Here is a 16,090-nt window from a genome sequence, read left to right as displayed (position 1 = left end):
CCCTAGGGCACAACCGACCCCTGAATCGGTCGTCTCAGCGGTGACCAAGAAGAAAGCGGGGGGGGCATCGGCCTCGACGTCAACTTCCCTGCCGGACGGCGAAGGAAAGAAGCTGGACGCAATGGGACGACGAGTTATCTCGTCGGCAGCAACAACGTTTAAGGCGGTCAACGCCCTCGCGATCGTGGCCCGCTACGACAGGGAGTTATGGTACAAGATCGCCCCCCTATTGGACTTCCTACTGGATGACAAGAGGGCCGAGGCCCTGGAGATCTTGCAAGAAGGTGAAGTGGCGTCGGACCACGCCATTACGGTGGCAACGGACATTGCCAACACCGATTTCCGCCAGCTAGGCAACAGCGTTTGCCTTAGACGACGAGGGTGGTTCAAGGCGACGGATTTCCGCCAGGACGTACAAGCCAAGGTTTTGGACATGCCGTTCGACAGGAACAATCTGTTTGGGAAAACAGTGGATGAGTCCCTCCAAGCCATCAAGACGGACACGGAGACAGCTAAGCCCCTAGGCGTTCTCCGGCAACGAAGGCCGTCCTTTCGGAGCACCGAAGGCAAGCAGGGAGGCAATCCAAGGAATTCGGCGGTGGCTCCTCTACGTACCACCAAGCGGCCCGCTCCTCATCGCAGGAAGCCTATAGAGGACGAGGCAAGTCGGGTGGACCCCGCCGTCGTCGCCAGGGAGGCCAAGGCGGCAAGGCGTCCTCCAAGCAAGATTGAACTGATAGCGGTGTCGGGCCCCCACCGAAGCACCCCGGTGGGAGGCCGGCTGGCAAAGTTCGTCAGCGTGTGGGAGTCCATCTCCACCGACCATTGGGTGCTGGATACCCTGGCCCAGGGGCACACCCTCGAATTTCTAAAAAATTGCCTCCGCATTCCACCCGTGGCCAGGAAGGAAAATCACGTCCCTCAACTGCTATTGGAGGTAAGGGCAATGCTCAAAAAAGGCGCCATCGAGCTTGTCCCGAAGAGGCTCCGGGGCTCCGAAGTATACTCAAGGTACTTCCTCGTGAAAAAGAAGACAGGAGGATGGCGCCCCATCCTGGACCTGCGACGAATGAACAAGTACATCAAGGCACAGAAGTTCCCGATGGTCACCCTCCAGCACGTGCTGGGACAGCTGGAGGAGGGCGATTTCCTGTCGTCGTTGGATTTGGAGGATGCGTACTTCCACATCCCCATTCTAAAAGGACACCGAAAGTTCCTCAGGTTCGTGGTCTAAGGACGGCACTACCAGTTCAAGGCCCTCCCGTTCAGATTGGAATCGGCACCCAGGGTGTTCACCAAGTGCCTCGCACCGGTGGTGGCGCGCCTGCGCCTGCACGGGATCCACGTCTACCCCTACCTGGACGACTGGCTCATCCGAGCAAGGACAAGGGAGCTTGCCGTAGATCACACAGCGAAGACCCTCCAGCTGCTCACGGACCTGGGATTCTCAATCAACTTCCCCAAATCCCGCCTGGTCCCGTCGCAAGTCGCACTGTTTCTGGGAGCCAAGCTCGACACAGTGGCGCGTCTGGCCTCGCCGTCGGAGGAAAGGACGAAGGCCATCCTGGGCAAGGTGCAGCGTCTGCTGGCCACGGACGTGGTAAGGGTGAGGTCCATCAAGTCCCTCCTCGGGATGATGTCCTCCTGCATATATCTCGTGCGCTTGTGCAGGCTTCGGATGCGCCCTCTGCAAGAGTTCCTCAACGCCCACTGGATCCAGCGACGGGCAGCTTCGAGGACATGATCCCGCTCAACGAGACCTTCCAACGAGCGATCCGGTGGTGGGGCACCCGCGCTCATCTGACGGCAGGCACAAACTTTCAGACCCCATCGCACCAGATAACAGTGACGACAGATGCCTCCCTGTAAGGGTGGGGAGCGCACACTGGAGAACTTCACGTGAGAGGCCTTTGGCTCCCGGGGGAGAAGACGCTCCACATCAACATCCTGGAGCTCCGTGCAGTGTTCTGGGCCCTCAGGTCCTTTCTCCCGTCCCTCAAGGGCAAGGTGGTGAGAATCTTCACCGACAACACCACCACAATGTTCTACATCCGGAAGCAGGGAGGAACCAGATCCCCAGCCCTCTCCAAGAAAGCCCAGGATCTGTGGCGTTGGGCCGTTGCCCAAGGGATGTTTCTGGTGTCCTTTCATCTGGCAGGGATAAAGAACACCATCGCCGACTCACTCAGCAGGGAGCTGCGCTCGTGCCATGAGTGGGAACTACATCAGGATCAAGTGGATCGACTCTTCTGACGATGGGGAAAACCGCAGATCGACCTGTTTGCGACGGCGACGAACTCCAAGTGCCAGAGGTTCGCCAGCAGGTTTCCCCAGCCGAGGAGCATGGGCGATGCTTTCTCGTTCCCCTGGGACGGCCTGTTCCTAAATGCGTTCCCTCCGTTGCCGTTGCTGCTCCGACTCGTCAACCAGCTCAAGAGGTCCCGGTGCAGGATGATCCTCGTCACACCAGCGTGGCCGAGGCCGATCTGGTTCCCGGACCTTCTGGACTTCTCAGCGTCCCCACCAGTCAAGGTGCCGACGAACGCGGATCTTCTCTCCAGAGAAGGAGGCGCCATACTTCATCACGACCCGGAGTCGCTGAACTTACAGGCCTGGCTCCTGCAGCACTAGAGTTTGGAGGATACGATATCCCGGCTGACTGCAGAGAGGTCCTTGCAAAGGCTTCGTATGCGCCCTCTGCAAGAGTTCCTCAACGCCCACTGGATCCAGCGATGGGCAGCTTCGAGGACATGATCCTCCAGAGCGTTCTCAATTCTCAAGTGCTACGGACATAGGTGGAAGAGGTTCTCTGTCTGGTGCTGTGCACAGAAGATTAACCCCCTACGGATTACGGCCCCTCAAGTGCTGCCGTACCTACTGTCGCTGGCCAAGGCTGGACTGGCTCACGCCTCCATCAAGATACATCTGGCTGCGATCTCCTGATACACCAGAACCACGGGACGGCCGTCCTTGTGGTCCCATCGCCTGGTGAAGGAATTTATGAAGGGACTGTTCTGATCGTTCCCGCCGGTGAAGGCCCCTGCCCCGGCGTGGGAGCTCAACGTGGTGCTGACCAGGCTCATGGGGGCGCCATTCGAGCCCCTGCATTCGGCACCGTTGAAGTTCCTGTCGTGGAAGACTGCGTTTCTTGTGGCCATCACCTCCGCACGACGAGTGGGAGAGATCCAGGCCCTATCCTGCAAGGTAACACCAAGGTGCCGTCAGACTTCCACCTCAACTAGCCCTTGGTGTTACCTGTCTTCTTCCCGTCGCCTTATTCACCGGCAGAGAGGACTTTGCACTCGCTGGATGTGGCTAGAGCGCTGAAGTTCTACATGGACCGCACGAAGAGTTTTCGGAAGACATCACAGCTATTTGTGAACTTTGGACCTGTGAACCAAGGGAAGGCTCTCTCGAAGGCTTCCATTTCCAGATGGCTCTCCGGCTGCATCATGCACTGTCATCGGTTGGCAAACCGACCGTTGCCTGGCCGTCAGAGAGCCCATTCGACCAGCGCTATCGCTGCTACCACAGCGTTTTTGTCTGATGTGCCCCTACTGGACATCTGTAGGGCTGCTACATGGAGGTCGACGCACACCTTCATGAGATTCTACTGCGTCGACCGGGATTCCAGGGAGGACTCCAGTGTCAGCCAAGCAGTGCTGCGCAACCTGTTCGCCTAAGGTGAGCCTGGTGAGGAGGTAAGAATTGCTTAATGTTGAGTTTTTGATGTAATGCTTAATGTTGAGCCTTTGCCACCTCCTGTGGTTGTGCATGTGTGTACTGCTATGTATTCTTATATTCATGAGCATTTGAATCCATGCCAGACCCCATGCTGGAGAAGGAACAAGTTACTTACCTGCATGGGTCTGGCATGGATTCACATGTGAACCCTCCCTCCTACCCCTCTGTGGCTCTTCACTTGGTCATACTGCCACTTTGCATGCTACAAAATCTGAAGATGGCTGCCAGAGGCGGGGATTAGGGAGAGGGCAGTCATTGGCTGGGGGCAGTATGACCCAGATACCAGTGATTGGTTACCACTGAGAAAGACAGATCAGAAACGAAACTGATACTGATTTTTTTCTTTACCGAGGATTCCCGGCCTGACAACGGGGAATATTCATGAGCATGTGAATCCATGCCAGACCCATGCTGGAGAACAACAGTTACAGGTAAGTAACTTGTTCCTTTTATACTCTTGGTCAGCTGGTATACAGTCGGTTCACAGATACCAAAAAAATTAAATCGTCCTATAATATCTAGAAAGGAAAAATCTCATGTTTCTATTGCAATCACTTAAGTAGCTGGAATTATCCAAGTTACTACTGAGACAGAATCTGGGATCCTCTGTAAGGGGGATACACAGGACTGGCTGTTTTTGTACTTCCTCTCATTGGCTTATTGAATTATGTTTTCTCTCTCTCTCCGACAGAATGAGGATGGATTGATGGAGTACTTTGAAAGTGTCGTGAAGGTGGCCCAGGTTGAGCCAAAGAAAGTGATCGGTTGGGTTATAAATGATCTTCTAGGTCATTTGAAATTACAAAACCTCGCAGTCAAGGACAGGTGAATTCGTTTTTTTGTTTCTGTTGATTAGATAGAAGCTTGTCATCAATCTTGTTACAGCTGCATGATTTTTTTTATTGGCATAGAAACATTCAAACGTTATTTAAAATCTATATCACTCTTACTCAAGTCTCCATCCATCCCCATATTGGAAAATTGTTAATCTCTGTGGACGGGGTGGGAGGTTGCGCAAGAGCTATGAGCATAGTGATTGTAAGGCGAACCTCCTCATCCCTTCTGGACGTGCAACCTATATGTATTTACACTGTGCTCCATTTTGTGCTATTGTCCCAACTATTTTTTTTTTAACTCTATAAGATCGCCCTGGGCCAGATTCTGAGGAACGTGCAAAATTACAAAAAACCCTGTTCAATGAAGGGACACCACTTTTCCTAAGTGTACTATATTCTGTATGAGAACGAGTAGTCTGGTGGTGGCAATCAAATATATCATACTTTTGTGGACTGGTGAACATACACACCTTAGAGCGGCCGCACAGACTGCCAGTACTGCAGGGCCGACACTGAGTAAATGCTCTCCTGACACGCAGCGACTTTTTCTCTATTAAAAAAGGAGTCGAAATATGGGACCCTTTGAGATTTCTTAAGGGTTTGGTCTTGTGAAAAACCAGAGGGTGTTTCACAAACTAGTCCCTGGGACTCCCGTACCCTGGTGGCCAGGGAAAGGCCATCAATGTTGGATCTCGACCCTGGGGGTGGACAAGGGAGGGAGGATCACCCGAGTAAGGGATCCTCTGGGAGTGGGAGAGAATCACCCAATGGTGAGACATGGTATCCCCCTTTTTCCACAACCCATTTATGCCTGCTTATTTTGAAGATGAGGACTGAGGTTAGGATTACCTCCCCTGACTTGCATTGGCCCTGTCCCTGTAATAAGGCCAGGCAGAGTCAGGCACGTCGCTCTAACATTGTACACTTGCCACTTATTAACACTCCCTGTGAAGATAAAAGTTGACTCGCACAAGCACACTTTGAGCGAGGTTGGGTACGAGAAGGAACAGCTCTTCAGATGCTGATGCGAACCAGGCTTTGGAAGGCCAATGGGCTGATCGACAATCGAGAGGATCAAGAGAGAGCCGGGCAAGATTTCCACTCATTCGGGAGGCCGTGAACATCCGAAGAGCAAAGCTGAGCAAGCAGAGAGAAGAAACCTTCAAGTTGCCAGAAAGCAGCTAGCGACCCTCCTGGGTGAACGGCGAAGTTTTGGAGGAGCAGAAGGGGCATTAGTAACGGCCTTGAGCTGCAGGAAAGCTATGAACGAAATCCAATTAACATAGCTGGTGAGTTATCAAGGGAAGCAAAAGTCTGGTTGATGTTAAAGGGAAAGTGACTGTAAAGAGAAAGTTGAAGGTTGTACGTGTGCCAATAAAACGTGAGTGCAGAGAATAATTGTAGAAAGACGAGGATACAAAGTAGCACAGTCAATTGTTATGAAATTTGAAAGATATTTCAAGCGGAGATCAAAGGAAACGTCTATAAGGAAAGAAAGTTGAATAAGAGAAAAGTGACATTTGTGAACTGTGAAATATGCCAAGAGGGCAAAAGTAACATATGAGAACTTTGGGGGAAAAGGCCAAGAAGGCAAGTGAACTACGAATAAGAACTGCAAGTACCAAGAGGCAGTTGGTGTTGAATATGAACTTTGAAAAAAACTAAAAGAGAATAAGGACTACAAATACCGAGAGGTATTGGTATTAGATGTGAACTTTTGAAAAGGCCAAGCGGCAGACTAAAGAGAGTGAGAATCAGAAGTTCCAAGAAGTATTGGTGGCGCAAGATGTTATTGATTGTGAATTGAAGAATTATTGACAAGGAAGTCGAACTGTTCATGCAGATATATATGTAAATTCCTTGCTGTCTCGAAAGTCTTCGACAGTGAAAAGATATGAGATACAATGCTGGGAAGGGAACCCCCACGAAGGAGAGACAGGCTCAAGCCTGGCCGAGGGAAGCCTGTGCAGGTGCTGTGAGAAATTGAGAATATATGAACTGTGTATTTGTGACAAGGCGGGCCAAACCTAGGAAGTGATTGGACTACCAGAAGTTGAAAGCCTAAGATTGAACTGTGGAATTGTACCAGTAAGTGAAACTGTGCAAGACGGATAGAACTGTGCCATCCACCTATCCTTTGTTTTTGAGACTCTCTAGACCCCGTGGTGGTGAACGTGGGGAAGGGAGTTGGTGCTGAAGCCATTCTCACATTTCCTTTTAAGACACTATTTTCATTTTCTTTTCCTTTTACACATTTGTAATTCTAGGAAGGAGGGCAAGGTTAGGTTTTATTAGTAAAGGCCTTTTTATTTTGGTCAGACTGACTTTTGGACGTATTTGTTATTGTTTGATGGTCAAGATTACTCCCATTTTTGAGTAAAGGCCAATTAGGAATTCTACCATCCCAATAAAAAGTGTAAATAAATGTTTTCAAAACTTGTATCCATTGTGTCCGTGTCTGCTGCTCGAGGCCGTGCCTTCCTCACAGTCTGAAGATGAAAAGTAGTGCAGCAATCACGGTCACAACAGTCTTGTGGTTAACACAAGTGGGTGGGAGTCTGGAACAGCATTTTCTAGATCCAGGCTCAGACTGTCCTATTGGGCAGTGCCTGCAGGTTTAGCTCAATATTCTTGTGTGGGACCGTTTTTAGGTCAAAGTGAGCCAGTTTGAATTACTACGCTAGTTTTAAACAATATTAGTAACCACATATGTTTTAAGTAAAGCTGTAGCAGTAGTAGTAGTTTATCATTTCTAAAAAGTGCCTTTATCCCATTAGTATGGCCTCAATGTGCTTGTGCAGGCAACGCCCTCCGTTCTATTTGGTGGCCATAGAAGGATATTTTGGCTTTCCTATTTTCTGTCATGTATGCCCTGATCTTTCCAGCATAAGTGGCTCTGTTCTGGGGCATTGGGTTGGCCCACCATGTGCGCTGCAGGCGGTGCTTAAGGGATTTGAGGGAGGGACTGAACCACTTGGTGGTAGGGCCTGATCTGTGAGAAGCAGATCTGGTCCTGGTCCTGGTCGTGGTCAGAAAGATGAGAGCATTAGAGAGCCATTGGTCAAAAAGGTCGATCGAAGGTGGTCCTTCTTGGAGAGTGAGGTTTGGGAGGGAGGATAGAAGATAGTTGGCCAGGTCGGGTTTTATAATTACCTTGTTCCACAGAGGTGTACGGGAGGAAGGAATTCGACTGGTGAGATGGGGTGGTGGGTGGCAGTTGCGAGAGAGAAGAAGGTGACAGAGTGATCAGTCCGAATTAGTGGACGGGAAGGTAGAGTCAAGATCAAGTTGGTAAAGCTCAATAAAGTGTCATGGGTGTGTCTTGCTATGTGAGTGGGGTTTGATATAATTTGTGTCATGTTGACTGCTTCCATGTTGTCAAGGAGTGGATGGGTCATAGTTAGAAGGAACATCAAACCCGATGTTGAAGTCCCCTAGCATGATGAGGGAGGGATGCGATATGAATATGGCTGCTAAGGAGTCACTAAGGAAGTCTGCAAAATTGATATTCTAGGCTGGAGGTCTATAAAGGTGTGGGAAGCTGTGGGTGATGGAGAGAGTGAGTTTGAATTTCACTTGCAATGATTCGCAGACAGCTGGAGAAATTTCCACAAAACTAGACGACCTCATCACCCTGAGAACCCAATCAGCATTCAGGAAACGGTTAGTACATGTGAGAAATTATCCTATATTTGGATGTGCGCACAACTTACCATATAAGTAAGAGCAAAATGTAGGGCTATGAGTAATTAGTTGTTTGTAGGTATGCATCAGCAGTGAAGTACAAAAGGGTTAATTTCTCAAAAAACCCTTGAAGTTAAGTAGTTAAAACAAGCTAGAGTGTCTTCACTGTTTGCGCTTCCAACCTATGTCAAGGGATTAGTTACTAAAAGAGTTGAGAAGTGAAAAGGAACTGTAACGTAGTCACTTGTGTTTGCAAAAACTTATTATTGGACAACATGTGTCATAGGGTGTGAGCTTAAGTAACACAAAAAGCCTGTTGGAACCTTGTTTTCCTAAAGTATCTGTAAAAATATCATTTATGTGCATGTGTACTTTGTGCTCTCAATCAGTTGTGAATAACTACTTTTTGTGTTACTTATGCTCACACCCTATGACACATGTTGTCTAATAATACGTTTTTGTAGCACTAAAAGTGGTATCCATAGAAAAAGCCGGAAAAAAAACCCGAATGGGATATTTGTTCGAATTTCGGCTAAACGAAAGTATCAAACAGATGAAAATTTCGAGCAAATATCCCATTCAGTGACCTTGTAGTGAACAATGGGAGCAGGGGTGTCCACTGCACCCTTGTGCGCACTACAAGGGCATCAGGAGTTGCAGGGGTGTCCCCCCACTCCCTAAAAAAGAAGGTTTTTAAAAAAAGAGGACCCTGCAGCGCTGGTTCCCATGCACGTAAGTGAAGGTAACCGTTGCAGAGGGATGCTTCCAAAAGGTAAGTAAGTGGGTGGAGGGGAGTGGGTTGCCAGAAATGTCTGTGGGAGAAAAAAACGAAAGTAATTTTTATTCAAATAACTCGTTTTCTTCTCCTCAGCATTTCTCATTAGATTATTTCATGGACATCCCAGAAAGCACCACCATACAAGGTACTGATGATGCTCCATTCATTGCTGTCAACGGACTGCTGCCTTCAATACTGTTGACCACGAAGCCCTCCTCAAAATGCTCACAATGCACATGGGCTTCGATAGAACAGTCCTGCAGTGGTTCACCTCATAGCCCTCAAATGGAGACCAACTAGTCCAGATGGACCCAGAGATATCCCAGCACCGTCCAGTAATCTTGAGGTTTCACAAGGCTCTGTCCTTTCTCCTGTCATCTCCAATCTCTACATTCAACCTCTGGGGAGCTCTTAGTCAAAACTACCATGAAGATACACCAATATGCAGATGACCTACAGCTTCAGACCCTCATCCAATTCTGGTTATCAAGCGCATACCTGCAGCTCAACCCTAGAAAGACCAAATTCATTGACTATGAAACCCCACTAAGCATGCCAAAGCCCGGATTGGGCTCACTGACATAAAGCTTGACCGATTCCCATCTCAACTCTCACCCTTTGAAAAATTGCTCAGCTTTACTGTTGACTGTGACCTTTCATTCAAAACACGAAATCACCAAGAAGACCCAAGCAGGATCATACACGCTTGTGCTCCTCTGCAAAGTCAAGCCTTTCATCTTTACCCCAAGTTTCAGTACAGCTGTCCAAGCCCTGCTCATCTCCTTCCTGGACGGAGGCAGCACCCTACTCGCAGGTGTCCCAGGTTCAAACTTGCCCCCCTCTGAAAGCTGTCCAGCATGCTGCTGCATGCCTCGTCAGAGGACTCATAAAATCTCACCACATCACCCCATCCTCGAGGAGCTGCGCTAGGTCCCCCCTCAAGCATGCATCATGTTCATGACTACCTGTATCATCTACAATGCAGTCGCAACCAAAACACGACTCTACTTGGCTGAGATACTCGCCCACCTTGAAGGCCCGCTAATGACCAGAAGCACCACATCACCAGGTTGGAAACAAAGAACTGCGAGCAGGGGAGAATTTGAAACTGGCCTTTTCTTTCAGTGCCCCAGTGGCTGTGTGCCCTTTGTACAATGTTCGGTTACTTCTCAGCTACATTTTTATTTATAAATGACATTCATACATACATGCATTTATTCATACACACATACATACGTATATAGCAGCAGACACCCTTCCAATGTTTTGTACTGTCCTATTTAGCCTTATGAAAGGTGCCTTACTGTTTCATTATCTGGATACGTGAGAAAATGTCCACTGATCGTATTGTAGCCATGCTGTCACACGACCTGCAGTCCCATTAAACGTCTATCAGCAGTGCTAGAATTGCTGTACTGTCCCATTTAAAGTAGAATAACCCTGCTGCAAAGTGCGGATGTTGGTACCATTTCAGCTCTCTGAAGAGCATGTTAGATGAAATCGAAGGCTATATGAAAGCAACAAAATGTAAAATACATTCCTAAATAAAATATTGCATCCTGGCTGAAAGATGCGACTACTGTCCCTTTAAATAAATATATACCAGTCGTGCCGAGAAGTGTCAGTACTGTCACGCATGGAAAATTGTATCTCAAGTGAAAAGTTGAAGGGTAAGTCGTTTTAAGTGGGATTTGAACCTGTGCGTTGCAGATGAAGAGACAGAAAGACAAACAGGTGCATACAACACACAGACAGGGTATGTCATTGGTATTGAAATAAACATCACGTACACATTGATACATCAGGTGTTTCACATAAGATATATTTCTGAATAGGCCAGTGCCACTGGAAGGCTTGTATGGTTTAGGTAGTGTCATTCACATGAAAGGGGTACTCGACATATAACTGGCCCTGTTGCACCATCCAAATATACTACCCTATGTAGAAGCATGACTTATAAACTGTTCTGTACCTCTAAAAGGTATGTGGCAGTCACTTGTCAGGCATGGGAGTGCTGTGCTAATGAAAGCTGCCAGATTAAGGGCACGGTGGCTTAAAGCCTCCCAACACATTGCGACTTTCTCAGATTGCCCACCAGTCAAGAGGATAAGAAGTTATGTCATTGAAATCCTTATGCGGTTTGAGACTGACAATAAGTGTTGGTAATGTGCCACTAAAGGTAGAAAAGTTATGGGAAGTACGGGCACTGTTAAATTAAGGGTACAGAAGAACTGCTGGGATATAATAGGACCCCCGCATTAAGTGTATGAATCTAGCCTTTTAGGCCAATTTTAGGATGTCTGCCATCTTCTCCACCCTGGCAAGTGTTTTAGAGAACATCACAGCCAATGCTCTAATTCCAGATGGACACCTTTCTGCTACTCAGTTTCATCCCTCCCAGTTTCAGACCTCAGAACAGGACACATACATTGTTTCTGGATACATGGGTCAGCACACTTGGAGCAGCCAATTTGGGTGATAAATACCTGATGGCCCTGTCACTTCTCAGTGGCTTTGAACATAACAGACTTAACATCTTGCTCTGCCATCTATTGGAATTTGCAGAGGTTCTTTCTGTGGTTGGTACCTTGCTAGTTGTGTCCCTTCCTGCAAGATAGACGATCAGCAGTCATTCTTGGAGGATTCCAATCGATATACAGTGATAATAATGCAGGAAATAATAAAGAATGAATTTACAAAGATGAAGAAAAATTGCAAGCAATAATAGAGTGGGTAGAAAATACCCAACAGCAGAAAAAATATCAAAATAAAGAAAAGAAAATGTAATGGTGTGGGTGGGTTTTAGGTGTAAAAAAAATAAACAGATTTCGGTTAAAATTGGGATGAAGGGGAGGGAGATTAGGAGAGTTTAGGTAAAGGAGTGGTAAGGGGGTTTCTCCCCCAAAACCACTGAAATTAGATATTTTTACACTGTAAAAGTCATTTCCATATTTTTTCATGCAATATTGTGTCTGCATCTCGAGGTGAGTGAGAGCCACCATGGGCTTCTCTTTGCATTTGCCACATTGTTGGGCATTTTTGTTTAGTGAATGCGCTCCGTGCACAGTGGAATTCCCCCCTGATTTCCTGCTTGTTTTCCCCTATGTCAAAATCTCTGCATTCTTAACGCATACAAAAACTCGCACAACCACCTCACGCACAGCAGGCCGCAAGCACTTCACCATACCACAACAACAAACAAACAACACACAAGCCGCACCAACAGCACACGAGGACTGACATCGATCCGATACTCGCGCAAGCGCTCAGCGCACGGTGTAAACCTGAAGCAGGGGCATACGCAGGTAATTAACAGGGAAGTGCTTTATTAATTATATATTAAAGGTGGGGTAACATATATATATATATATATATATATATATATATAACTTCTTTAACATTTATTTAATTAATATAAGTAGATTCTATGGTTTTTAAGGGCGGAATGTGTAGTGGGGAATGAGCGCATCCTTCGTCCGTCTCTCCATCTTCTCGTCTGCTCCAACCGTCGTCCTCTCGCTCCCCGTGTTCCATGACTCGCGTTCCTCTCACCAGCCTCCAGCTGGCTCCCACCATCTATTCTTGACTCTCGATGCTACACATCCCCTCTCTTTAATCGAGAACACCTCCACAATTAAACTTGTTCATAATCCAATAAGTGTCTAGGTCTATTGTATGTTCTGCCAGCTTATGATGACTTCTTCACCCCATCTCTTGACGACATCCGCATCCGTTGTATATCTGTATCACGTGCCAAGGAAAATTTCTTACCTTCATCACTCCTTTCAATACCCCGAACAGATTTGTGCGCACTAGACTTATTCCCTCCATCCATTCCATACAACTCATCTCCTCTTACTCTTTCCTTCAAAACCATCACTCTCTCATTGTTCCATACTCTTCCATCACTAGTCCTCAACGCATGTTTAAACACTTCCACAGGTTTCGACCAACAACACCCACTCTCTCTCACTACTACTGGAAGTTTAATTCTGACCCAACTTCCCACTACTGGTAACCCACCTTTCTTGTATCTCTTATTAACATACTGTTCCTTGTTGATCACCTGTCTTTTCTGGGTATATTCTCTCACATTTCTCAAATCAACACCCGTACCAGCCACCGCATTCATCCATTCCGGATACAATTTGGTATTCGCTCTCCTTCCTCTGCTTACCTCAAATGGGGAGACCCCCGTGGTGCAATGTGGCGTAAATCTGTGAGCCAACACCGTTTTCTTTACTTCCTCTCTCCAATCTCTCCCATTAGACCACGCTAACTTTATGGCATCCTTTATCACTCTATTATACCTCTCAACCACTCCATTGGACTGAGGATGATAAATAGCACATACTATGTGAACAATCAACCTCTCATCTAAATATTTCTTCTTCTCTTTGGATTTAAACTGAGGTCCATTATCGGAAAGTATCTGCTTGGGATACCCCTCACACTCACAGACTTCTTCCACAAACCCAATAATAGTTCGGGTCGGAACATGAGGTACTGTGGTTACTTCTGCCCATCTCGTCAACATATCAATCATTACAACACAATACGAAGCACCTCCATCACTCCAAACTGGACCCAAAATATCAATTGCAACTGTCTTCTAGACCCTCTAAGGGATCTCTCTCTCAACACCATTGGATAACTCGCTCCCACACACACTTTGTCACTTTTCATGCAAAGTATACAGTTCCTTATTCTTCTTTCCACTTGGAGATCACATCCTGGCCACCAATACGTGTTTCTTATCCTTTGCTTTGTTTTCATCATTCCTTGATGGCTTTCATGTCCTAACTGGATGATTTTGTCTCTGAGACCCTCCAGTGGTACCAGTTTATCATTTCTCATTAAACATCCACTTTGGACATATAGTTAATGTCCGCCATTCCAGAGCAACAGCATTCCAGCCTCTGTTATTTTGTTTTTATTCCAATTAGCTTCTTCCACATTTTTCATTACTTGCAGAAGGGCATTATCCCTTGTCATTTCCTCATCCCATTCTTGTTTGGATATTGCTGCATCAACTATTTCACAATCATTTCTTATTCATCTAAATCCTTGCTCACTTCATCATAGCTGGTTAGTTTTGATAAACAATCCGCTGTGTAGTTCTTCACTCCCGGAATATAAACCATGCAGAAATTAAATTCCTGCAGCTTAGATACCCATCTGTGAATCCTACTGGACACTTTGTCCAACCCTTTCGTGGCAAACACTTCAACAAGAGGCTTATGGTCGGTATGAATTTCAAACTTGACACCCCAAATGAAACTCCTGAACTTCTCCGTGGCCCAACTAATCGCAAGAGCCTCTTTCTCTATAGTGGCATACGCTTTCTCCGCACCTTTTAGCAACCGTGAAGCAAAGGCCATCACAAATTCTTTTCCTCCATGATACTGCACTAGAGTTGCACCCAGCCCCGCATTGCTGCCATCCGTGGTGATTACTGTTCTTCTACCCCTCACATAGTTCTGGAGTGTTGGAGCTTTTGTTAAGGCTGCTTTAATGAAAGAAAATTCACTTTCACACTCTTCATCCCATTAAAATTTCTTATTGGTTTTTAGCATATTTCTCAAATTAACTGTATGATCTGAAAATCCTTTCATGAACTTTGCATAGTATTCTGCCATGCCTAGAAATGTTCTGAGTTCTTTGCTCTCAGGAGTTACCATCGATTTTATTGATTCTGCCAACTCTTTTTTTTGGCGCAATCCCTTCACCAGATATCACATGTCTTAAGTATTCAATCTCCTTCCTTTTGATTTTTGATTTCCCCTTACTCAATATCATTCCTGCTTCATGTAGTTTTCTGAAAACTCTCTCCAATCTTTTGTTATGCTCTTCCTCATCATTTGCACAGGCAAGTATGTCATCTTGGAGAAAGATTCCACCATTTTCTCCATCTAGAATTCTGTACATGACCTTCTGAAAAACCGAGGCTGCTGATATCAATCCGAAAGGCATCCGCCAAAATTGATATAACCCCTTAGAGGGTAATAAATGCTGTTAACTGTGGAGTCTTTATGCAATTTCACTTGATGGTACGCAGCTGTTAAATCCAACGTCAAAAATATTTTAGCTGAACCTATTGTAGAAATTAATTCCTGAATATTTGGCAATGGATGTCTTTCCGGGATAATACACTTATTCAACATTCTCATGTCGATGCACAGCCTAATCTTTCCTGAGCTTTTCTTGACCACTACCATTGGTGACACCCATTCAGAAGCATCTATGCGTTCAATTATCCCTTGATGCTCCAACTTTTTCAGTTCAAGTTTAACTTCGTCTCTAAGTGATATTGGTACATTGCTTAGTTTCTGAGCAACAGTACTAGTGCCTGATTTGAGTAATATGCGATGAGTTACACCTTTTACAGAACCAATAACATTTTCCCTGAAGATTTCATCTCAAATTCTCTCCAAACTCACTTTAGCTCCAGTGCCTTCTACTAACAACATTGAATCACTCGCATTACGATCCAAACAAACTTTTAGAAGTTTTTGATGAGTCCAACTCAATAATGAAGATGTTCCATTCTTTGAAACATAGATGCGACCTTCGGCCTGTCTTCCCTTAAACATGAATACTGCATTGAACCAACCAATCAACTCAATTTTCGCTCCACCATACACCCTTGGTTTGATATCTACCTCATTAAGATATTCTGGTCCACAACTCTTCCATACGTTTTCAGAGATCAACGAATATCTGGCCCCTGAGTCTACCATCATCGCTATAGGATGGCCATTCACTGCTATGGTTGCTCTTGGGCTATCAATTTCTTCACCTTCATCTGAAACCATGAAGACACATTCTTCTTCCTCATCATCATAATCACCACAAACCCTATTCGTGTTTGATGATCGTTGCCTGCCTCTACAACATCTGGCAAAATGGCCCCTTCCTCTGCAGTTTCTGCATATAATTTTCAAATCAGGACATGTTATACTGCTTGCCCAATGTGACGGACTCTCACATCTATAACACGTTCTTGCCAAAGTTCTCCGTCTTCCTCTTTGGGCATATCCACCTCTAT

At 46.4% G+C, this 16,090-nt stretch overlaps 1 protein-coding gene across 1 annotated transcript in view; it reads left to right on the top strand.

Moving 5' to 3' along the window:
- GATB (glutamyl-tRNA amidotransferase subunit B) overlaps positions 1-16,090 on the top strand; it is a 1,295,211-nt gene that overhangs the window by 1,060,778 nt on the left and 218,343 nt on the right. Inside the window, exon 10 of the mRNA XM_069631274.1 lies at positions 4,436-4,569. Coding sequence (XP_069487375.1) covers positions 4,436-4,569 — 134 coding nt within the window. The remainder of the gene's footprint in view (positions 1-4,435; positions 4,570-16,090) is intronic.

The sequence above is a fragment of the Ambystoma mexicanum genome, chromosome 6q (assembly GCF_040938575.1).
Source record: "Ambystoma mexicanum isolate Mex_15411 chromosome 6q, UKY_AmexF1_1, whole genome shotgun sequence".
Classification (NCBI taxonomy): domain Eukaryota; kingdom Metazoa; phylum Chordata; class Amphibia; order Caudata; family Ambystomatidae; genus Ambystoma; species Ambystoma mexicanum.
This window is presented reverse-complemented; position numbering and strand designations above follow the sequence as displayed.